Genomic DNA, 23811 nt, shown 5'->3' with positions numbered 1-23811 from the left:
CGTGACGCGGGATGACGCTCCTCCCACCTCTGACCAGCGTGCTGATGGAGTCAGGATACATAACAAATAAGGCTGAGACGTGTCACGTGACTAACCATTCATTCATTTATTGATTACAATACAAATAAATTCAACCCCCTTATTCAAAGAAATAATCAAGAGTTCCATATGGGTTTAACACAATAGGGGCCATACACACACACATGTATATATTTGTATGTGTGTAAAGTTATGTGTATATATGAGTGTGAATATATACATATATAAAGAAATATATATGAGAGCTCATATATGTATATATACGTACATATATGAGAATGAGAGAGCTTATTTTGAAGTCAACTGCTCAGTTCATAGAAAACAATAAGTCTCTTATCAGAAATATTACCGAAATATAATTTAATAGAGATGAATTATATGAGTCTGACAAATAATCAACAAGTAATATATCAGTCATACAGCCATGTATATATTTCCAATGCTCTCACACATCCCCTGCTGTATTACATTAAGTTAGATGCTTCAGCAATTTAAAGAAAATGCAGAAATTAATGATGTCAAGACACTTCCACACGTTGGCGTCATCACCACCGATCATTCAAAGTCCCACGAGTTCAACAAAAATCAGTATAAAAACAAAGCTCAACCACCCAATTTCAAACTTAACATTACCATAAATGTCACTATTATTTGGACACGACAATTATCCTAAGAATGTGAGATTTAAGGGGCCGCAACATGTTCACCAGATATACCGTTAACACATTCTTCTTCTTCAACCATGCCGCTACACTAGAACCCCTCTCCTTCCCCCTCGCTGTTAGTAGTCGATGCACCGGACGGCGGCGACGGTGGAGGCCAGCCGGCGAGGCAGCAGCTTGGCGGCCTGCCTGTAGTCTTCGGGTTTGGCCCTCAGCAGGGTGACGATGTGCTGCAGGGCGCGGGACGGCTGCAGGCCCAGAGCGTCCATCACATTGCTCAGGTAGTCTGTGGAAGAGGAGACATCAACTCAACTGGGAGCCGCCACTCCGTTGTTCCCCGTGAACTTTAATTACACCGTCGTGACGCCGTCACAGGGACGTGCAAACCGAACGCGCCCGGCTCGCCGTACCGATATCGGTGGCCAGCTGTTTGGTGGAGCGAGCGCTCAGTTGGGGAATGAGCAGGATGGCGTCGCAGTAGGTCTGCATGGTGGCCCGAGCGATGGAGCCCAGCCAGTAGTCGGCCGTGTTGTCCAGCTCGGGAAGGTCATCGCCTGAGACGCAGGGAGGAAAAGTTTCATGAGTGCACAAGGTGGCAAGGGAACAAGAGTTAGAGGTGTGAGGTCAGTGATGAGACACTTTTTATTTTAGACAGATGGGGATTAAATATAGGGAGGGATGAAGAAAGAGGAAACTGGAACTGGAGGCTAAAGGATGACGATATGGAAAAGAAAAGGTTGACAAAAAAAAGTTGACGTCTCTCGGAGGAGAGCAGAGATGGAAGCTACGCTAACCCTATACGACATGAAGCTATTCTAAATGTAAATCGTTGTTCCCATTCTCCATCGCCATGTTTGCGGTGCATTGATTTGACTTTTACACTTATCAAAACAACTTATTAAAGCGGACCACACAACACTGTCACAGCAATGTGAAGAAGCTTCATCTATTTTCTTCTGTCATCAAAGAAAGGATTTTCAAAGTAAAGAGTATTTTGTAAAAAACTGCAGAGTTGAAGTTCTTATTAAAACATTTTCTCTGTATGTACACAGTTTTAAAACATCCAAATATAATGGTATTATATAACAATTCATTCATGTCGTCTCAAGTGACACTTTCACATTGAGGACCACAGTAAAGTCAAAGGAAACAGATAAATGAGAAAGTGAAGAAGTTTCAGGCTCAAGATAAATACAGTGAGGAAAGAGAGGATGCAGAAACAGGAGGAAGGGGGACAGAGAAGAACAAGACATCCTGTGGAGCATTAGATTGGGAGGAAGCTCGATGGCGAGGCACCTTGCTCCGGGGGGAACGGCAGCTTCCCGGCATGCAGGGCCATCTCCAGCGCCGGGTCCTCCTGAGTCACAAATGGCTCCAAGTGGAGCGGCAGAGACATGAGGTACTGGCCGATCTGAGAGGGAAGACACACATTCGGTATCTGGGAGCGACAGGATGAAGCTGTGAGACGGACAGTTGGACAGCAGCTCATGAGGAAAGTTGTCCCGTCATGGATTTTTCTGCTCTGCACATTTCAAAATATCGTAGTAAATGTGATTTAGGAATTATTTAAGTTGAATATTCCGATGTGTTTATCCCAGCCGAACCGCACGAACATTAGTGATGTATTCTTGCGGCGACAGGCTGTAGGTCGGCAGGTCGTCCGTGTAGCTCTCTCCAAAACCAGGCGCCTCCTGCCGCTGAACACAAACACGAAGCAAACGGCACGCGGTGAGATTAAAATAGACGCGGCGCGTCCAACACTCGGCGGCCCGCGCACCGAGGCCGTCCAAGAGCTCTCAGATCGTGCCAACCAGTATTTTCAGAATCCAATCACGTAGTAACTGGACACTTCATCACCTCCATCTTGGAGACGAGGCAGAGCTGGTGTTTGATTTGCAGGAAGACGGAGTCGAAGGCCAGCTGGTTGGCCTGCTGGTTGAGTCGGGTCAGAGCGGCTCTGGCCTCCGAGAGCAGGCTGGAGTTCCCCGTGCCCTTCTCCTGCAAGACAGACAAAAATAAACTTTACAAATAACAAACCTGCAGTTCAAACTCAACAACACACCGTGCCCTGCTCCATACCTTTAGGGAGTAGAGGACTTCCATCAGGCTGTTGTACTCAGTCATGCTCCCCCTCTGAAGGTAGTTGTATTCCTGCCAGGGGTTCTTGGTGCTGCTCTTCCTGTCTGTGGAGCTGGCCTCCTGGATGCCTGCGAGGCTGCGTGGGCTATACGTCTCGGACAGGTACTTACCTGCCGTGCCCAGGATCCTAGAGGAAGAATCGATTGGATTAAGAGACCGCACGCAATTCCTTAAAACTGGACAAAGTGCCGTGTCGAGTTACAGCCACGATGAACGGTTTAGAGTCAAACTAGAACGTTATGAAAGGTAAAGAATAAACCTGTCTCTTACTTGTTCGACAGCTGCTGCTCAAAGGCTCCACATTGTGTGAGCAGTTCTCCACAAGTGGCAATAATCCTGCAACACACATCATCAAACCAGTCATCCATCCATCCATCCATCTCTACAACGTTACTGCCGGGCAGCTTAGTAATACAACAGTCTATATTCTAATGAAATGGTCTGAAATGTAGAAAGACATCAACCTGACAGAGTTCTGGAAGGCGGTCCAGTCCTCCTGGAAAACAGAAGCACTTGGCGTCTCCTCCAGTTTACACTTCTTTCTGATTGACTGCAGTGTTGTGGAGAAGTCCGACACATATCTAGAAGGAGGACAATATTAACGCTGGGAACAGAAAGTAAGGTCCGCAGATACCAACAAAATAAGCAACTTATATATATGTGAATAGAGCAAATGGGTAAATACGTAGTGTGTGTTTATAGTATATTATGACACGATAAAGGATATTTATTTACTTGGTGAAAAGAGCTTTGAGGGCTTTGAGGAGGCCACACACGGCCAGCCCGTCAGTCAGCTTGACGCAGCGGTCCACGGCGGCGGTGGCCAGGCCGAACAACTTGCCGACGGAGTGGCTCAACTCTTCCACACAATCAATAACCTCCCCGTGTTCCTAGAGAGAGAATGAGGAGACGAGAGGCGACACAAGCGCAGAGAAAAACTGAAAACGGGAAGCTACGGTGGTTTTAATAAAAAATGATGTTGTGAGTGTGATTGGTCTCACCAAAGGTACAGCACTGATCTGGATGAGGAGGTGAGCTTCCTCCAGATCTCCGTACTGGAGTTGATACGGTTTGTAGGGGTCATACAGCGCACAGGTCAGCTCAGTCACCTTCAGCAGATTGTTCTCCCCTGGGGAGGAAACAGACGGAACGTCAGGACCCAACTCCGCCCACGTCGGAGGGCTCCACGGCCGTGCCTCTGCTCAGACCCAAGTGCGGCAACATGGCGGCCTCCAGGCTGCGGCCGAAGGTGGAGGTGGCGTGATGGAGTTCGAGCAGCGTGTCGAGGCGCCGCTCTTGAGCCGCCCGCTCCACGGCCGAGCTCAGGCACACGGGGATGGAGGGGACCATGGCCCCCAGCGTCTGGATCAGCAGCACCGTCACCACCTCGTACGGGTTCTTGAACACCTGTTTATAGTTTAGAGTATTTAGAGACTGCAAACATCAACTCCCTTCTTGCTATATGAATAACATCATCAACACACAAGCCACCTTTGAGTTGGTGTTCCACTTTTCCTACTGATCCCTATCCAGCCCTTTAAAACAGCGTGTTAGCATTGTTAGCACGTTAGCCGTGCAACTGTTATCAGATTTGCACTTCAGTGGCACTTAAATAGCTCTTATTATGGTACTTTTGTTGTTCGACTATCTTGAAGAAATGTTTCTTTCTGTATTCTTGTTGTTCTGAGTTTGTACTCTTGGTTGATGCACTTATTGTGAGTCTCTTTGGATAAAAGCGTCTGCTAAAGGACATGTGATGTCATGATGTCATATCCACAGCTGTGTGTCACCTGGCTGCTCCACTGTAACTGAGTGTGCCAGGAGGAGAGCAAGGTGTCGTAGAACTCAGACAGCTGCTGGTTCAGACTGAGCTCACTCTGCGAGATGTCCTGCCACATGCGCACCAGCTGGCCCTGGGGATGCCAACACAGACACTCATGTCATACAAAAAAGAACATCAGCGTACGCCTACACCAAACAGGTACAAGGTTTTTATGAATTCATTATTAAAAAAGGGAAGCAGAGGCCTGTAGGACCCACCTTGTGACACTTGTAGTAGTAGGCAAAGAGCTGCGGCATTCTATCGATCTCCGTGAAGACCTTCACAAACAGCTTGGCTTGGTCTGCAGAGGACACGCGTGGAGACGCGACGCTTCTCAGTTTACACCCAAAGAGTGAACGACAGTGAGAAAAGGAGGCGAAGTTGAAATGAAAAGGAGAAGCAAGAGCCCATCTCACCCAGAGACATGGAGTTGAAGGTTGATACTATTTGCGGGCTGGCCAGAGCCTCCAGGCGGTTCTTCAGAGCCTCCAGGTAGACACACTTCTCAGAGTAGTCCGGCGTGTCCACCAACATGGCCAGGCTGCTCTGCATGCTGGTCAGCTTGGAAGAAATGACTGCAAAGTCCTGGGAGGGAAAGAGAACGGATTCAAGGTCAATGTCCAATAAGTCAGATTTTATATATTGTAGTTATTTGCTTAATACACTGTTACTTTTCAGAAATATTTCAATGGCCCTTTTTATTTTTTCATGATCAGTTCATATCAACTTCTCTGTGAGGGGCCATTGCCTTAGTCGTCTTGCACTCTTCAATGAACCGGAACTATTCCTTGAACGTTAATAAATAAATAAATTGAACTTGCAAAAAGTGATATCACATTAAAAGCTTAAATTCCATTCTAAAGGTCTCAGTCATTTGGATGTGTGACAGGACGAGCAGCAAAGACTAATGATCACATCGCAAGGCAGACCAAAGTAGAACCAGTAAAGTCTTGTGATTTATGACCTGTGTTTTGAAGGTCTCCTCGATGTCGGCGCTCAGCGTGCTCCACTTGTCGGCCTCCTGCAGAGCTTCGGCTGCCACCTGCATGCGGCTCTTCACTTGATCTATTTCCACCAGCACCTGGGGAACAATATCAAAGTCATAGCTGAGAAATATCCTGAGAGCACCTCAGCACCGCGCCACTGTCAGGCGTGGATTATTATCAAAAACAGTATTTTAATTATGATTTAAAAACATCAGGTTAACACTTTAACAGTCTATGTGGATTTGCGTCCGTTTAACATGCAACTCGTAAATACACTTTTGCATCTGCTTCATGCAGCGTGTCGTAACGACGCGGTGCTTGAACTGCTCACCTGCATAGACTGCGCCGTGTCTTGCTCAAACTTCCTGATGTCCTCTTTGACCAGAACCATTTGCTCCTTCAGGAAAGAAGCCTCCTGTTTCAAAGCCTCCACGTCTCGGAGCACTCTGGGCATATTCTGGAGGGCCTGATTACTGGTCTCTACACACAGAAACACAGAAGCATTTCAGTTGAAGAAAGACGTAACAGAAAAAGTATAACTTCCATCACAGTATATCAGTTAGTGCCATTCTAAAGAGAAATTACCAGCAGTCTTTTCATGCAGTTCTTTGGTCAGACGACCAAAATAGATCCAACTTAAACAAAGAAATACTGCACAGTCTACAGATTAATGGGATTTGTATAATCTCCTGTTGACAGTTTATAAGGTTTACGTTGTTAAAACTAATGCAGTCCAATACAAAAGTCTCACAATCTAGGCTACCTTGATGAATTTTCCTTATTTATTGAAACTATTCAAGAGGTTTTTTTTCAGTTAAACATCACCACAAACTGCATCCTCCAAAATAGACATGAAGTTGAATCTTCATCTCGCAATGAACTTGACAACACATGGTGGGACTAACTATCTGTGACTAATAAAGTGACAACTGAGTGTATTTAAAGGATTCACAGAAACAATAATGTCCTTGAATGATTGAGTGGAAAAAATGACGATCCTATTGTCCATGAAATCTACTATTTACCTTCCTATTGTCCATGAAATCTACTATTTACCTTCCTATTGTCCATGAAATCTACTATTTACCTTCCTATTGTCCATTTAGGCATAGCCCTTTTCTGATAACGCCATTATGACCTCATGTAATCCAAACGTCTGCAAAATTACAAACTATTTCTCAAGTCTGCATATGTTGAAGCTTGTTTTATGTCACGGATGTTAAGCATCTAACTACCAAATATGTCACAGTCTAGTCGGTGATTCAGGCCTATCCGTCTTATAGCCGTCAGTTCATACGCTGATACCAACAGGTCATAATGGAACTGTTAGAGGCATTGATTCAACTTCATGGTCATTTTTAACGCCGTTTGTGTTGCTGTCCAACTGTCGTGAAAATACTAAATACTAATTGTAGTGGCCATTTGCTGTGGTAAAAAACCCATTGGCCACCCAGGTGCATGCTGGTCCTGTGCCTACCCACCTCTACATATAACCACAGGTGCCCAGTGTTACCCAATCAGTGAATCTAAAACTAAATATATTAAACTAAACCACAAGTATCACAAGAAACAACTAACATATCAAAATATAACCTAAACTAGAACGGGCACTCGGTAGAGCGCATACCTTCGCATATCACAAGATTGGGCATTGCATTATGAACATTTTGGCATTAGTTGCATGCCAATTGGATAGGAATTGAATGGAAAAAATAAGATTGACCTTTTCATGACCTTGACATTGACCTTTGACCCGATCGATTCCAAAATGTAAGCAAATGTTCCCCGGATAATAACCAATCATCCCACCAAATTGCATGTGATTCGGTTTAATACTTTTTGAGTTATGCGAGTAACACGCATACAAATAAATAAATAAATGGCGATCAAAACATAACTTTAGGTTATAAGCAAGATAATAAGCAACAAACAATCAATATTACTTTACAATAAAACCTAAATACAAAAGTCAAATTAAATCGCTCCGACACTAATATTCAAAACACATGTAACGTTATGCGACACAAGGAGGATAAACAGAAGGAAAAGCAGCGCTTAAAGCTATCGGCGTCTCCAGAAACCGGAAGCGGAGTCACAGCCAGAGAGACGACGCGTTGCACACGGCCCTTATGATCCTTGCCCTCGATGGAGTTGTTGACTTCCTGGATGAAGAGCTGCAGCTTCATGACCAGCGTGGCTGCGTGCGCATCCGCCTTCCCCGGCGCGTCCTGCTGCACCGTGAAGGCGCCGTTCACCCAGTCCTTCACGTCGAACTCATCGGCCAGGAACTTGGAGAAATCCATTTTGTGCCCGTTTACTGCCCCCCCCCCCCGGATCAGTCCAACTGTGCAGGCTGTGTCAACGACCCATTGCTAACGGGTGCTAATTCTTCCCAAACAATGGCTTCGAGACGAATAAAAAATAAATAGCCCATGAAAATGAGATTAGCATGACAACTAAGTATAGTTCCAGCAAGGCGACAGCTTCCTCCAGAGTTGTTTTGTAAAAGTCTACGGCTTTAAAAGGAGAACAGTAAACACATATTTCTAGATGTTTTATGCTAGCAGCGGCACTGACAGTTGACAACAACTTCCTCTCGGTTCTTTCTCTTTATCTTCCCCGGAAACAAGAGCCGGCAAAACAAACGGACCTGATGAATAAAATGTTGGACCAAACTACTGTAAAAGTAACGTTTCGTCAAATAAATGTGATATTGTTTTGAGTTTTTTAAATTACTTTTTTTTAAATGAATTTGTATCTGGTTTACAATGAAATAAGAGACACAAAACGGCGTGCTTGAAGCAGTGCCACAAATAAGTACTTCCGTGTAGAAACATGATTTCGTATTCGTCAATGTAGGAACTCTGCTTCCCTCGAGGAGAAAAATAACACAAAGCAAGTTGGATTCACGGCTTGTGGAGCAAGACATGCTTCTTTTTTTAAACGTATAATATTTTATTCCCAATTTGGCATTTTTCCACAAGTGTTGTTAATGTTAGGCTACTCAGCATAAACAGAAAATCATCATTCAGTATATAACAAATACATAATAGTGTATATGTATGTATTTATAAAATGGCATTTTGCACCCCGCACAGGTCACTCAATTGGTCAGGGAACTAGTCCACACTGAGGCCTCTATACCTGTACTTCCACATCCCAGCACACGACATTTCCTTTTGGTTCTTTCATATCTTTTGCAGCAGACAGTTACGACTACACACAGTTGGTTGAATAAATACTATGCAAACCAGAAGGGCAGTGAAGGACGAGGTGGAAAGTGGAGCTGGAAGGCAGTGAAGCTCCAGAAAACACACCAGCAGCCGTCTGTGCGGGTGAACCATCTCAACGGCTCTTCAGCTCATTTAGTGAGATGGGACTAATTGGCGACATGAAGGACACCGTGTCCAAGGCGGCGTTCAGTTCTTCGACTCTGTTATCCGGCCGAGGCGCGCTGCACATGGCCCAGATCCTCCTGTCTGTGGTCACCTTTGTCCTGGCCGCCTTCAGAGGAGGGAGCAGTCACACCTACTGGAACTACGCCATGTTCACCTGGGCCTTCTGCCCCATCATGACCCTCATCATCACCATTATTGAGCTGTACAAGCTCGATATCATACTCAATATGTTTTGCATGGACTGGTCTGACTTCATGGCCATGTCCTCTACGCTCATGACCGTCTCTATCGCCATCACTTATGCCAACTTCTACGCCTGCCTGACGTGCCTGTACGGGTTGATAGTGAGCATATTTGCTTTCTTGTGTGGCTTCGTCTACACGCTTGAGGTGGTGAAGGACAAACTCCTGGACAAGAGGAAAGGGAGCTACCTGGCTGCTCTGCCTGGATTCTGGAAGGTCATGGAGGCCTTTGTGAGCTGCATGATTTTGATATCACTGACTGGCTACACAGACAAGCCGGTTCTCATCTTGTGTGTTATAGCGTATGCCATTCCGTTCCCCATCCTCCCCGTCATCATCGCCACCAACATCCTCAAGAAACTGAAGGAGTGTTTGCCCTTCAACGTGGACCGGTTCGTGTTCATATTTCTGGTGGTGTCTGTCGTGCTGTATATATTCGCTGCGATCATGTGGCCCATTTTTATGTTCAGGAACAACCCTCGACCCAGTGACTGTCCACCCAGCTTCTGTGTCTGGGCCATACAGTTTATGGTTGCATTTATGACGTACGTCAATCTCATTCTCTTCACGCTGGACCTCGTCTTTACGCTCTTAGACATCTGGGGCTTTAAACGCACATAGTGGTTAAGATGGTGTTTAGGGGAGAGAGAGTGGGGCCGGCATGCAGCTAAGGGCCGCCGTTCGGATGTAACATTCACGAGCTGCCAACCTCCAAACTGTGGACCCTTTATTCAACGACTTGTACCACACATGCATCATTAAAAAAGATGGCATCAAAATCCAAAAGTTAAGTTTCGCGAAATAAATATCTCTAGTTCAAATGATGCTTTTAAAGCCTGGTCTCATGATTGAAGTCACATGATCACATTTCTGTCCATATAGCATCAGAAACAGCACTGTGGCCGTACACTAATGTATTTTGGCATTTCTGATGACGCTCATACTGCCAGAGGTAAAAGGTAATTCACACCATAGAATTTAACAATAATCTGGTGCATATTGTCATGTTTTAAAATCTGTTTTTATATTTCCTGATGTGCTGCTGTGAGATATAAACTCTACATGAATATTTAAAGGTGTGACATGTGTTGCATGTCATCTGTTTGCATTGAGAGTGCACATGAATGACCACGCCTGTGTTTCCTGAGACCGACGAGGGCTGCAGTGACAACATGAAAATAAAGTGACGCTCTGATCATGAGAGACTTGTGACCTCATCTTTTCCGATACTAGATGGAAAAAGCTCAGAATGACAGAAGAAATGTGTACTTGTGTGTATGTGAAAGAGAGACTGACACGTGTCAGTTTGCAGTTGAATTTAAAGATAACATCTTTTTTTCAAAACACATGTTGATCTTGTTTAGGAAAAATCTATAATAATACATTTTATTTTCAGCTTATGATCCTTGGACGATAATAAAGGTAACAGATATGACAGATGAGAAGAACGTGATGGGGGATGTTCATTTGAACACATAACAGTAAATGTAAATGTACTTTGTGTCTGCTGCATCGATTACACCACAAGTATTGACATGAATTGCTAAAAAAATATAAATATTGATGCAGCATCTCGAGGGGTTTTAACACCAGATACTGGACACACACATATTAGATCTGCAAGAGTGCAAAAACAGTCTCCTTTAAAAACTCCTTGTGTACTTAATAAAAAGTTAACAAATAATGGTGAATTATTTATTTTGGAAAAATTTAAGCATATAATGTATTTTGAAATGATCTCTAAGCGGTGTGTAAGCAGAGTGGACAAAGCAGTCTGAACACACACACACACAGTGAAAGTGTACAGTGAAACAATAAGTTAAGAAACAGAAAGCGATAAACTGAGAACTTGGGAGGCAGGGAAAAAGAGAAAAAGAAAGCATCAAATGAAAGAGGGAGCAGGGATGAGAGGAGAGAGACAAGGAGATCATTCACGTCTGGACACATGCTGGATCTCCTTGCCCTTGATCGGCGTGTCCTCACATATATATATATATATATATATATATATATATAATCCCTCTCCACTCTCACAACAGTAGTTCAGAGACAGTTTATCCAAATCTCACCTCTCTGGCATTTACATGCCATGAAACTGAGATAGTGAATGCAAATGTCACAGCAAATACTTCTAGCTGTTCCCAATGTGAAAATAAACTAACATTTTAACAATAATATGCATTCAGACACGTTGCATGATTTAATTATCAGTAAAAATAGGCATAGACTCTCAATGCCTCATTGTCCGGATGCCCAGCGTTCCGGGTGAGCGACACCAGAGACGCCCTGCAGCTCCCGGCTCACTCAGACCGCCTCTGGTTCCTCGTCCTCCGCCGTCTCCAGGATGCCGTGGAAGCAGAAGTAGTGGGAGTTGCAGTAGACCGCAGGCTTGTTGGGACTCGAGCCCACCGCTGCTGGTTTCAGCGAGGCGAAGGGGCTGGCGCCGCTTCCCTTCAAGTCCATCTCCAACTCCAGCAGGATCTGCAGGGAGTAGGTCATCTCCGTCTCACTGCGGGGGGGGGGAGCACAAGAAGCATCAGCCGCACAGCGAGGATGACGAGGGAGCGCGGCAGAGGATGAGGAGCGGCCTTGCACTTACCTGTGTAACGTATACGGAGCAGTGATATGCTAATTAAATGCTTCAATGTGTATACTACACACAGCAATGATGTGATACAACTGCATCCATTCTGTGAACTCCTAATCCACTGCTCTCTTCCCAAAGCATTTATAATCAGAATACTGGAATGAGAATTTAAATATGTTATATATGTTTTTGTATTTAGATGTAAAATAAATTAGAGTCGAAAATGGAAATATTCCCGTACAAATATATTCAAATAGTATTTTATGAGCACAGTGCTTGAGTGACAGTTATGAGTTATCACTGTATAGTTCTGTGAGGTATGTGTGTGTGTGTGTGTGTGTGTGTGTGTGTGTGTGTGTGGCTGCTATTCGGTCACACTCACCTGACAGCAGTGAAAAGGGAAGGAATATCGTAATCCCGGAGGAGCAGGAGGGTTGGAAGCCAGCCCTGGTCCAGGCCCTGACTGGCATCAAATCCTTCACACAACAAGATGTGGAGGAAAACAAATGAAAGAGAGTTCGGTATAAACAATGAATTTGTTCTCAGGAGCTTTTTTCCCCGCCAACGAGTGTAAGAGTGAGTTTGGGAACAGATGTTCTCACCTGGATGAAATCCCACCACCAGGTCCGGCCGGGCCGCCTCCTCTTTCTCCACCACGTCTTCCCAGAACTGGTGGTAGAGGCCCTTGTGGGCGCTGAGGTAGACTCTCTGCTTGGGGGTCGCCCCGATGAGAGGAGGCCTCACGACGGGGCCCTCCACCACCTCGGGGCCCACCATGACGATCCCGATGCCCTGGTGCCCGGGGAACATGTGGTTCAGCTCATCGTAGTCCGTCAGCCGGGCGGCCAGAGTCTCGGCGGGGCCCGCCCCCACCAGGTGGACGGTGAGAGGTTTGGAATACGGGTCGAGGCCGAACACTCTCAGCGCCCAGGCGATGGTCAGCGGCCTGGAGAAGAACTCGCTGCAAACCCTCCACAGCGACCCCTTCAGGTCCTCGGCGTCAGGCGGAGACCTGCCGGCGTCGGCCCACAAGCTTCTCATGGCTGCTCCTTTCAGAATGGGGTCGAGGCGGGCGGTGAGATCCCCCTGCATCGAGAGCCAGTCAGCCCACGTTTTGACTTCTGACTGGGGCTTCGACCACTTCTCTGTCGGGAATGGAAGGTGTCCTGATGATGTGAACAAAATCATCCAATTAGTTTAGTAGTTTCATAGAAAGAGAACCAGCGCGGGAGTTCTTTTTTACATACGCATTCCTTGTTTGAAGAAGATGGGAAAAAAATCCCCTGTGATTTTTTGTGTGGACTGTCTTTCATTTCTGTGTCACCTTTGAATAAAAGCCATTCCACGACTCTGTCGATGGCCGCCAGACGCAGATGAGGGCAGAACCTCTTGTGTTTGGGCCAGTCCTCCTTCTGGCAGTCCTTACCGCAGTAGTACACGTTTAGACATCTGTGCAAAGAGCAAAGAGACGCATCTGGGATTGGACCTCGACGTTGGTGAAGGAATACCATCGCAGCAAAAGCCTGCTGGCCGAGAGCTTGTTTGTTTGTTTGTTTGTTTGTTTGTTTGTTTGTTACCTGGTACAGCGCTTCAGGCTCTGGCAGTTTGAAAGTTGATCTGGACGCTTCTCGCAACAGGCGCAGCTTTGAAAAGATTCCTCCATCTTCTCAATCATCTCTTTTTGGGACTGGAAGGTCATGGCTTTCACCTTGGTCTCCAGACCAGCTCTGGGGAGACACGTTTAAACAAATGTAAACATTTATATAATAAAATTAATGACCAGTGACTCATTAGTAATTAGTTTAAACAACAAGTTTGAATACCACAAGTTATAACATAACGTTTCCAATTTTAGACAACGACGTAGCCGGTGGAACCCATGGGTTACGGTTCTATTCTGGGACTGGAGCATTTGCTTCAGTGTGGGCAGAGGGGCGCGGCACACGCACACACACACACACACACACACACACACACACACACACACACACGGTGGGTCTCTACTCGAGAAGAGCAATGGAGCAGGGGAACATAACGAATTTACAGACAAAAAATATATATTGCAGAATAGTTGCCCGAAGCTCCAGAGAGACAACTCAGGACATAAAACAAATAGTATGAAACCGATATTAACGATAGCAGGCGGTTCCTGAACTTTGACTTATATGGTGGTGGTGGGTGTGTGTGTGTGTGTGTGTATATATATATATATAATATAATTATATAATATATATATTCCATTTTTTATATATAATATATATATATTATTTTATATTATAATATATATATATTATATACTTTATATATACATTATATATATGTATATTCCTTACTAACCTCTCGGTGTCCGTCATGCTGAGCCTGCCACTCACGCGCTGTTCACGGTTTCTTCTCCTGAGTCCCTCTGGTGTGTCACGTGACCGGCCTGTGGGGGGCTCTGGTGGAGCACCTGTGCTTTCCCTTCTAGAAAGGTCTGTCAACAAACTCTTCCTCACTTCAGTCATGACAAAGGCATGTATTATAGTATTTGTAGTATTTATTGCAATAATCCAACAGAAACACGGCTATTGCTGTGGGGAAAGTATTTATTTTAATTTTGAGTTAATTTCGTTAATGATAATTCTAACTCAGCGTAACGCAGCCCGTATGGACATGAACAAGCCCGGAGCCCCCATTACAACCACATGCCGATATATTCTCCTCCACTAGAGGGCAGAGTCGCACTGTTTATACAGACTGCAAGACATTTCCTCCTGAAGGAGCGAACCAACACACTCTCACACGCGCGAGCACACACACACACACACACGCACACGCACACACACACATCTACACACACACACACACACACACACACCTTGTTACACGGGTGTAAGGGTGCGTCTAACACATCAGTGTCATGCTCCAGCATTATTAGTTGTTTTCACACATTAATTGAATAAGCTCCAGAACAATTCATTTGTCATCGTTACAGAAAACAGTTCCCAAAGCAGGTCTGTCGTATAAAGATTATTAAAATGTTCCTTGTTACTTGATGACTTATAGGAGAGTACAATATGGATGTTTGAAGAGGGAACATACATCATTGTTGTATACCTTTACAGAAAGTGGGTCTCGTGTTTGTTGTCATAAAGTTGAAACTCTCTCCTCCAGCACCGTCACTCACCACGTTCAACACTGCACTTAAAACTCACCGATTTAAATCTGCTTTTAACCTGAGACGCTGTTTTTTTTTAACTGTTATGTCGTCTCTCTGCCTCTCTGTTTTTACCATGTGTAACTTTAAGTACCTTTTGAAACTCTATACACATAAAATGTTATGGAAAAGGAAAACTAGCTTATTTTTTAGATGTCCCCACTGCGGGACAAATAAAGGAACATCATATCCTATCAAAGTGTCTCCACTCACATAAGAACTATTATATTGACTGAGGTGTTAATCCAGAGCACAGACTCACCATTCAGAGTCCAGCAGCAGCTCCAAAGCAGCATCACAAGAAGTCAAATAAACATTTAAAGTATAATGTCTGTGTTACTCTAGTACGCTGTGATCGGATTTCATGCAGCTATTTGCGAGATTTGGAAATACATCGAGACACAGATCAAATTACAGAGAACCGTAAAAAGATGAACTCATTTAGGTCTCATTACATTTTACACCCATGTCTTTATATCCAACTCCTGTCACAGCCAATAGAGATCTGACCTTTAACCCCGCCGATGCCCTCAGGTGCCGTCACACTTCATTATGAGCTTTGAGTCATTTCTGTTATGTTTTATTCATTTATTATTCACTGTGTTAAGTGAGCTCATGCAGTAATGGTGCGTTTGTCTCGTTTTCATGCTCTCTGCCTCATATTCATATAAATAAACTGTCTCTCTGCAGGTAGCAGCACAGCTGAGCAGAATCCGTCTACAGAAGGCTGCAGGAAGCCCCCCGAAGACCCCGGGAAGTCCACACTCCCTACTTTGGAAACCACGTCTTTCAAAGGGGAGGCCGAGTGGCCTCGTATCCTCTTAATGCTGCTTCCCCGGCTCCTCCAGGTCGTCTTCTTGAAGCAATCCCTGGAAACGGATGTAGTGAGAATTGCAGAACACCGGCGTTTTGTTTGGGCAAGACTGGACCTGCTCTGGTTTCTGGGAGGTAAATGGATTTCTCCCACTGTCCCTGATGTGCATCTCCAACTCGGACAGGATCTGGAGCGAGGCCCTGAGCTCTGCCTCGCTGAGGAGACAAAGACACAGCCAAGGAATCCATTACCAGCTGAGTTGTGTCGCCCATGAGACACTGAGGAGAGATTCAACACTTTGCTCCACCGGGGCTGTTTGCTGAGCATGCTTGAAGGGAAATGAAGACATCTTTTCTTTAACTTGGCCTTTGTACAAACAGTATGTTCTGCCACTAAAGGAGGGAGTGTGAAGTGAGGCAGGAGCGGTGCGATGGGCTGTGGTGAGGTCAGCTCTGTGAGGTCTAGAGACTCCACACATGAGATGAGGGTGAACAACAACAGGAGGAGAGCAGTTCTGGAGAACAGATGGCATGCAATGTGAACATCATGTCCTATTGCTCAGAGCGTTGTTATAATTCACCACCGCAACATGTCTCAGAGTTACACTCGTGTTACTCACCTGTACACGGTGAAGAAGGTCGGGATGTTGTAGTCTCTGAGGAGCAGGAGGGTGGGCAGCCAACCTTCTGCCAGACCCCGGCTGGCGTGGAACCCTAATTTAAAAACACATGTGAGACACACTGGCCTCAATCAGACAAGATGAACGTGATGATTGAGCTGGGAAAACACCAACCATTGGATTATTCAACCATTAGATTATTCAACCATTGGATTATTTAACCATTAGATTATTCAACCATTGGATTATTTAACCATTAGATTATTTAACCATTAGATTATTCAACCATTAGATTATTCAACCATTAGATTATTCAACCATTGGATTATTTAACGATTAGATTATTCAACCATTAGATTATTCAACCATTGGATTATTCAACCATTAGATTATTCAACCATTGGATTATTTAACGATTAGATTATTCAACCATTAGATTATTCAACCATTGGATTATTCAACCATTAGATTATTCAACCATTAGATTATTCAACCATTGGATTATTCAACCATTGGGGTATTAAACCATTGAGTTATCAAACCTTTGGGGTCTTCAACATGAACCTGTGTGAAACGTACTGATGTCCTGAGGAATCTGACCCGGTAACCATTTATAATAACTGTATAGATGCAACACGTGTTCTCGCTGACGGTCTCATTTACTTATGTTGGTCATCTAGCGGCAACATCATTAATACATATATTTTAATTAATTAAAATATCGTTTTAGCCCGTTTAGCCCGTTCGTTAAGTATGAGACATCACCTCACTGACGGAACCGAAACATTACTCTGGAGAGGAAAGTGTGTTTCACTTATAATTCATTTAGAATAAGCCCCTCCCACAACACACACCTCCCTGAGTCAGACACAGAACACCTGTCTGTCTCTCCCTAGGCGGTGAACATCCAACAGGTGAAGCTCGATTCGTCTCCAGCCGCCAGGACTTCCTCTCGTTACCTCGAATATATTTCTTCCGTGTCACTGACTGTTTCGCAGTCGGCTTAATCATCAGTCGATACGAAGAATTCAATCTCTCTCCGAACGAGCCGACTTCGTTGGAACGCTCTCTCCGGTCGGTGCATTGGGTTTCATTTTCTTTCAGCGTATTAACTGACGGATCCAGTTTGTCTCTTTCCAGAGCTGCAGGTGAAAAGCTCGACCTTCAACAGGTGACCGAGGTTCGAGCCACCGTGGTGCATGCTCTGAATCCATCTGGCTCTCGTGTCCTGAGGGAGCCGAACCGGGCCGCCAGCAGAATTCTCCTTCGCTGATCAATAAATTCTCACATTATTTGTCCGAGAGAACGACGTAATCACCGATCAATCTCAAATCAGCTTCAAGAAAAAGCTCCGCAGGTGATTAATTTATTAAAGCACAGCTGTTTAGTACATCACTGGTGTTTATTCTGGTATGTTGGGGGGGCGCCCAGAGCACGACACACACACACACACACACACACACACACACACACACACACACACACACACACACACACACACACACACACACACACACACACACACACACACACACACACACACACACACACACACACACACACACACACACACCTTTCTTTTATTCCTTTCGTCACGCCGCCTGCTCCCCTCTCACTAATGACTAATTCTTTATATTTAGGGGCGGTGGGTTCTGGGCGAGGCCGGGTCGGTCGGGGCTTTACGGCCGCCACGCAGGTCAAAGGGTCACTGAGCAGATTCGGTGGAAGAGCTTAAGAGGTGGAGGGTCAAAGGGACACTTTAATGAGCTGGTTGTTTGTGAGAGTGGGCGGGACATGCCTCTCAGTCTTTAATCTTGTTTGTTAGGAAATGGAGAAAAAAGTGTCGGTCGCTTTTTGTGTGTCGAAATCCCAAAATGATAAACGACTTTAGTCATCATTTAGAAAATTATTCGGAAAATGTGTGAAACTGTTGGAGATGTGTGCTTTTGATCACGGGTCTGGAGCTCGTAATGTGCGTCGGAGTGGATTTGAGGTGGGAGGGCTTTAAGAAAAGAGCAGTTTACAGACATTATGAGTCCGGCAATCCGAAGCCAAACTCCTTCCTGCTCAGATTAATCATCAAACCCCCAATAAGAGTCTGGCGCTGATGAAGCAGCCGGAGCCGGCGAGTTACTCGTCTCCTGCTCGCTCTGTTCTCTGGAGGAGGGGACGAGGAATGATGAGGAATGATGAGGAGGAAGGGGACAAGTCACCGGATCACCGCTGAGCCGTCGTCATGCTTTCTGATTTCAAAGCTTTTTGAGCGTCTCAATCCTGTCGTGGTGCATCTCTGACGTGTCGTGTTCACGTTGGACATGAAGCGGGATGTTCTCACCTGGATGAAATCCCACCACCAGGTCCGGCCGGGCCGCCTCCTCTTTCTCCACCACGTCTTCCCAGAACTGGTGGTAGAGGCCCTTGTGGGCGCTGAGGTAGACTCTCTGCTTGGGGGTCGCCCCGATGAGAGGAGGCCTCACGACGGGGCCCTCCACCACCTCGGGGCCCACCATGACGACCCCGATGCCCTGGTGCCCGGGAACATGTGGTTCAGCTCATCGTAGTCCGTGGGCCGGGCCGCCATGGTCTCGTTGTGAGAAGCCCCCGCGATGTGGACGGTGAGCGGCTTGGCGCGCGGGTCGAGGCCGGAGCGCCGCACCGCCAGGCCGACCGTGAGAACCCGGGAGAGGAACTCGCTGTGAATCCGCCACAACGACCGGCGCAGGTCGGCGGCGTCGGGCCGAGGCCTGCCAGCGTTCTTCCAAAGGGTTTCCATGTTGGCGCCGGACAAGACGGCGTCCAGACGTGGCGAGAGATCCCCGCGCACGCGGAGCCAGTCGTCGCTGTTCTTCACCTCGGCGGCGGGCTCGGACCACTCCCCCGTGGGCAGGGGGAGGTCTCCTGTGCGGGGGGGGCGGAGTCAGAACATTCAGGATGGGTTTCAGAGCCGAGGACGCAGATCAGCGTCGATTCCGTCTGGAAGTTTACGAGAGGTTTGAAAAGCAATCGGAGAGCTTCAAAAGGCTTTTATTACGATTTTAAAAGATGTCATCTCAATAATGCCGATGAATGTTGGAGTTGTTGTGTTTTGTGAGTTTCGGTTTCCTTTCCATCTCTCACCCGTGAACATCAGCCACTCCATGAGCCGGTCGATCGCCACCAGGCGCAGCGTCCTGCAGACCTCTTTGTGCTGAGGCCAGTTGTTCCTCTGGCAGTCTTTGGTGCAGTAGTACACGTTCAAGCACCTGTGAGAGAAGAGTGGCGGGGAAATGAAATGGAAAGAAATGATGCAGTAAATAAACAATATATGGACACAACTCAATGATACACACCAAATCATACATGTACGTATTCATATTACTTTCACATAGATCCCCCTGCAATGCTGCAAATATTCAAGGTCCCTAAATAATAGATTCTGATGACTTGAATAATCAGGTCAAATACCTGGCGAAATAAAGACTTTCCTTTGCCCTGTGAGCTAATATGATAAAGACGTTAAACATGACTCCAGCAGCTAGAGAGGTTTGGTTGGAGAGCTGAGAGGGAAAATGTCCCTTGATAGATGGAATCTGGAGAAACTGTTGGATTGTAACCTGAAATTGAGTCAAACCTTAAGAGAGGAGTCCACATGATGGTCGAGTCGTTCCTCATAATAACGTCCTCTATGAAGCACTGAATATGGGAGTGTTTCTTTGTTCCCAAGGTCACATGTTCCCCCGCTTCATCTCCTCTTAACAAGGCCTTTCAAGGAGTTTTGTGTATTGAGTAATATATTTATTACCTTCGCATTGAAAATGCGGAAGGTTATGTTTTGATCGCCGTGTATTTATTTATTTGTATGCGTGTTATTCGCAGAACTCAAAAATTATTGAACCGAATCGCATGAAATTTGGTGGGATGATTGGTTATTATCCGGGGACCATTTGCTTAGATTTTGGGATCGATCGTGTCAAAGGTCAAGGTCATGGAAAGGTCAAAATCTATTTTTTACCATAGCACGATACATTTTTGTCCAATTGGCAACTAACTCGCGCCCACTCCTCCTCCCCACCGCCATCTGCCTGATGGATCGTGGAGGTCTCCATCGTGGAATATGCCTACTATGAACTATTCATACACTCTGTCATATTCATTGAATGTATTTTAACTCTAAATCTGTCCTTCTGTACACATTACATCTATTGCATCTGTCCATCCTGGAGAGGGATCCTCCTCTGTTGCTCTCCTGCAGGTTTCTTCCCTTTTTTTCCCCCTGAAGGGTTATTTGGGAGTTTTTCCTGGTCCGATGTGAGGTTTTGGGGCAGGGATGTCTATGTGTACAGATTGTAAAGCACTCCGAGACAAATTTGTAATTTGTGAAATTGGGCTATACAAATAAACTGAATTGAATTGAATTGAATTAATGCCAAAATGTTCATAATTCAATGCCCAATCTTGTGATATGCGAAGGTATGCGCTCTACCGAGTGCCCGTTCTAGTTAGAATATGTTTCTCTTCACCCGCCGACAGCTTCCAGCCTACGGTTATCCTCATTGGGAACTCTGCACTCAAATATGCAGATAAGAATAAAATTAACTTTTCAACATCCCTTACCATTATAACCTCATTTTATATCCATAACAAACGACGCTGGGAACATAGAGATGATCCCTTTCATGGATAAAAAGTCTTCGTATCATCTTGTCATCTCCAGTCTGTGTTTCCATGAGACCTTCAGTTGCAGAACACTCGAGGTGAATTCGGTGCCGCTGCAGGAGACAGCTGTCCCAAAGCAGCCGCCGCAGGTTGATGTGTGAATAAATTATTCTTTATACGACCTCTTTGTGCGGATGTGGGCTTTTGTGTCGTCACAAACTTTAAGTGGTGAGGTAATTTGTCGGATCAGAGGCCAGCCGGCGCCCGGCGGTGCGTCGGGGACACGACATCACTTTACCTTGCAACCGTTTAGCGCCTTCGAGGCGCACGCATTTACAGAACATGACTCATCAGCCTCCGAGGCCCTGGCACTCTGTGCGTACTAAGCCTGCAAGCAAGTGGGCCGGAACAAGCGGAGAAAACACGTGACCTTGAAAGGTCGACGATAAATGTGAAGCAGAAAGAAAGAAAAGGTGATGGGGAAAAGTCACAGGAAGGCACTTCTAGGGACGACTGCTGATAACTCTCTGATGGCAAAGGTCTGGAGCTGCTGCTGGGATGTTTTCTGAGAGAGGAAGACACACACAAGAGAGAGAGACAGAGAGAGACAAAAAGACAGAGAGAGAGAGAGAGAGAGACAGAGAGAGAGAGAGACAAAGAGAGAGAAGAAAGCGGCTGTACTCCTTATTGTCTGATGCTGTGACATTATGAGCCGCTGCATATATGAAACCCAATCGTGGGGGGGGGGGGGGGCATCTCTATTTCTCTCGGGGGCTTTTCATTCCGTCATGACGCAAAGACAACTGGAGTTGGTCTGAGGCCGGTGTGTGTTTCAGGGGCCACAAGGGGATGACGTGTCACTTACTTCCTGCAGCGCTTCAGGCTCTGACCCTCGGAGAGACGCGCCGGCAGTTTGTTGCAGCTGGCGCAAAACTGGAAGGTCTCCTCCATCTTCTTGAACATCTCCTTGTGGTTGCGGAAAGAGATCCCCGTGGCCTTCCCCTCCACGGCAGCTCTGACGAGGAATCAGACTATAGTTTAATGAGGAGTGCACCTCATCAGAAACAGAAGAATGAAAGAGCGTCAACACCACAGCTGGGCTGGAAGGGAGACGCATCTCTCTTTGGACCTGTATTCTCCGAAGTCCTTCATGTTGAGCTTGTTGAGGATGACCTTGGCGAGCCCGGGGACGCCAGAGTCCAGAGAGTAGAACCCAGACAGGATGGAGAAGACGGTGTCGGTCCTCGGAATGTCCGGCTGTTGCAGCGCCGGCGTCTGGGCCTCCATGTTGTGGCCTTGAGAATTAGAATAAAAAGAATCGCATTTTGATTTCATGTTTATTCAACCTTTGCTTTTTGCAGGTAATCTCATTGAGATCGTCTGGATCGTGTTTCACCACAGACGGCCCCCCCCCCCACCCGAGAGCTCCCGATGACAAATCAGAAGCAGGGCTGGGAATGTCGGCGGTGGAAGGACGTCCCGAGCTCAGCGAGGCATTTGTTCTGGGCGCCGTGACAACCCAGCCCTCGACTCAAACCATGCTGAGTACTTGTGCACTTCTTCATACCCTTGAAAGCGCTTTAGCACCACATTCACCCGTTCACGAGCGTGCAAGGTGCCCCCGGCCCCATCGGGACTCGGACCCATCAGGACCCGAACCATCAGGACCCGAACCCATCAGGACCTCGACATCGGACCAGCGGCGCCAGGGATGGAACAGCCGATCTTCTGAGGGAAGTGCGAGCCCATCTACGGCCAGTCTACATTTCTATACTTGTGTCATGTTTTATTGACTTGCACCCCGAGACCCGGGGAGAGAAATGTGAGTGTGTGTGCGTGTGGTAGCTCAGAGGACCGTTACTTAGGTTTCATGATATCATCATCCAAGACCTCCCGTGTAAGCTCCATCTCTCCGCGGCGCGGTCCATTCGGGTCAAACACTCAACCGTCCTCAGCAATGCTTAAAATAACACGCCATGCATCTCGCTGCGCGCAGCGTGTTGCATGTAACTCTGTTCTTCATCACGTTCTTGTTCCCTCCAATTATGCTCCAGTTGGACTTGATAACAACTTTTCCTCTACTTTAATGAACTATGTATCTTGTCTTTATTTTTTGAACCGTGTTGCCGGGGAGTGATTTATCCTCATCACGTCTGCACACAGAATTGAAAAAGCTTTTTATCTAATTAACGCCTTCACATCTACAGCGCGGGGGTTGGACATGAGCAGATTTCCCATGGGAGGACAGGTTCTTCTTCTTTTTCTTTGCTCATCTTCTTCTCACATTCCTGACCGTGTCACGAGCATGCAAACAGTGTCTCCGGGTGACTCTCTGGCTCCATCATTACTACATCACCCCCCCACCCCACCCCCGCGGTGGTAGACTCACAGACAGAAGACACAGACAGGTAACTTAGCAAGTCGTACCTTCGGGTCCAGACGAGCGGAGAGCCGTCGAGATGATTCCCGGGAGAAGGGGTCAGCGATATGCCGAGCACCGCGGGATGGGCTGGGGGGTCAAGTGCTTATGGTTATCTGAGGATGGAGGGGGTGGAGCCTGAAACAGGGAGAGGCCAAATAAACACAAGATACCAGTGATGTGTGTTCAGTTAAAAATAACTCAAGTCTGCTGGAAGAAGGGATGAGAAATGAAGAGCAAACAGGAACCGATG

At 46.2% G+C, this 23811-nt stretch overlaps 4 protein-coding genes across 4 annotated transcripts; 1 reads left to right on the top strand and 3 right to left on the bottom strand.

Moving 5' to 3' along the window:
• Positions 1 to 82: 82 nt before the first annotated feature.
• On the bottom strand, positions 83 to 8236 carry cog7 (component of oligomeric golgi complex 7). Its single transcript, XM_056430073.1, has 17 exons — positions 7789 to 8236; positions 5980 to 6128; positions 5627 to 5743; positions 5079 to 5247; positions 4881 to 4963; positions 4631 to 4753; positions 4049 to 4247; positions 3842 to 3969; positions 3576 to 3730; positions 3305 to 3421; positions 3111 to 3176; positions 2781 to 2967; positions 2559 to 2699; positions 2315 to 2398; positions 1998 to 2112; positions 1112 to 1255; positions 83 to 987 (listed from the first exon to the last, which is right to left on the bottom strand). Exons 1-17 carry the CDS (start codon positions 7949 to 7951, stop codon positions 821 to 823), a joined length of 2307 nt encoding a protein of 768 aa, XP_056286048.1. The 5' UTR covers positions 7952 to 8236; the 3' UTR covers positions 83 to 820.
• Positions 8237 to 9039: 803 nt separating this feature from the next.
• On the top strand, positions 9040 to 9909 carry LOC130203914 (myeloid-associated differentiation marker-like protein 2). The gene has a single exon (XM_056430375.1). It carries the CDS (start codon positions 9040 to 9042, stop codon positions 9907 to 9909), a length of 870 nt encoding a protein of 289 aa, XP_056286350.1.
• A 680-nt stretch (positions 9910 to 10589) lies between these two features.
• LOC130203710 (putative protein MSS51 homolog, mitochondrial) lies at positions 10590 to 14540 on the bottom strand. Its single transcript, XM_056430074.1, has 6 exons — positions 14213 to 14540; positions 13453 to 13602; positions 13200 to 13324; positions 12478 to 13041; positions 12258 to 12351; positions 10590 to 11797 (listed from the first exon to the last, which is right to left on the bottom strand). Exons 1-6 carry the CDS (start codon positions 14377 to 14379, stop codon positions 11593 to 11595), a joined length of 1305 nt encoding a protein of 434 aa, XP_056286049.1. The 5' UTR covers positions 14380 to 14540; the 3' UTR covers positions 10590 to 11592.
• A 191-nt stretch (positions 14541 to 14731) lies between these two features.
• Positions 14732 to 23712, bottom strand: LOC130203711 (putative protein MSS51 homolog, mitochondrial). The gene is given in 8 exon segments (XM_056430075.1): positions 14732 to 16100; positions 16505 to 16598; positions 18840 to 19037; positions 19040 to 19402; positions 19622 to 19746; positions 22005 to 22154; positions 22269 to 22434; positions 23567 to 23712. Coding segments are annotated over 7 exon segments (1296 nt in total). The 5' UTR covers positions 22427 to 22434; positions 23567 to 23712; the 3' UTR covers positions 14732 to 15892.
• Between the last annotated feature and the right edge of the window lie 99 nt (positions 23713 to 23811).

The sequence above is a fragment of the Pseudoliparis swirei genome, chromosome 13, assembly GCF_029220125.1.
Source record: "Pseudoliparis swirei isolate HS2019 ecotype Mariana Trench chromosome 13, NWPU_hadal_v1, whole genome shotgun sequence".
NCBI lineage: Eukaryota > Metazoa > Chordata > Actinopteri > Perciformes > Liparidae > Pseudoliparis > Pseudoliparis swirei.
Note: the sequence above shows the minus strand (reverse complement) of the source record. Positions and strands in the feature narration are given on the sequence as shown.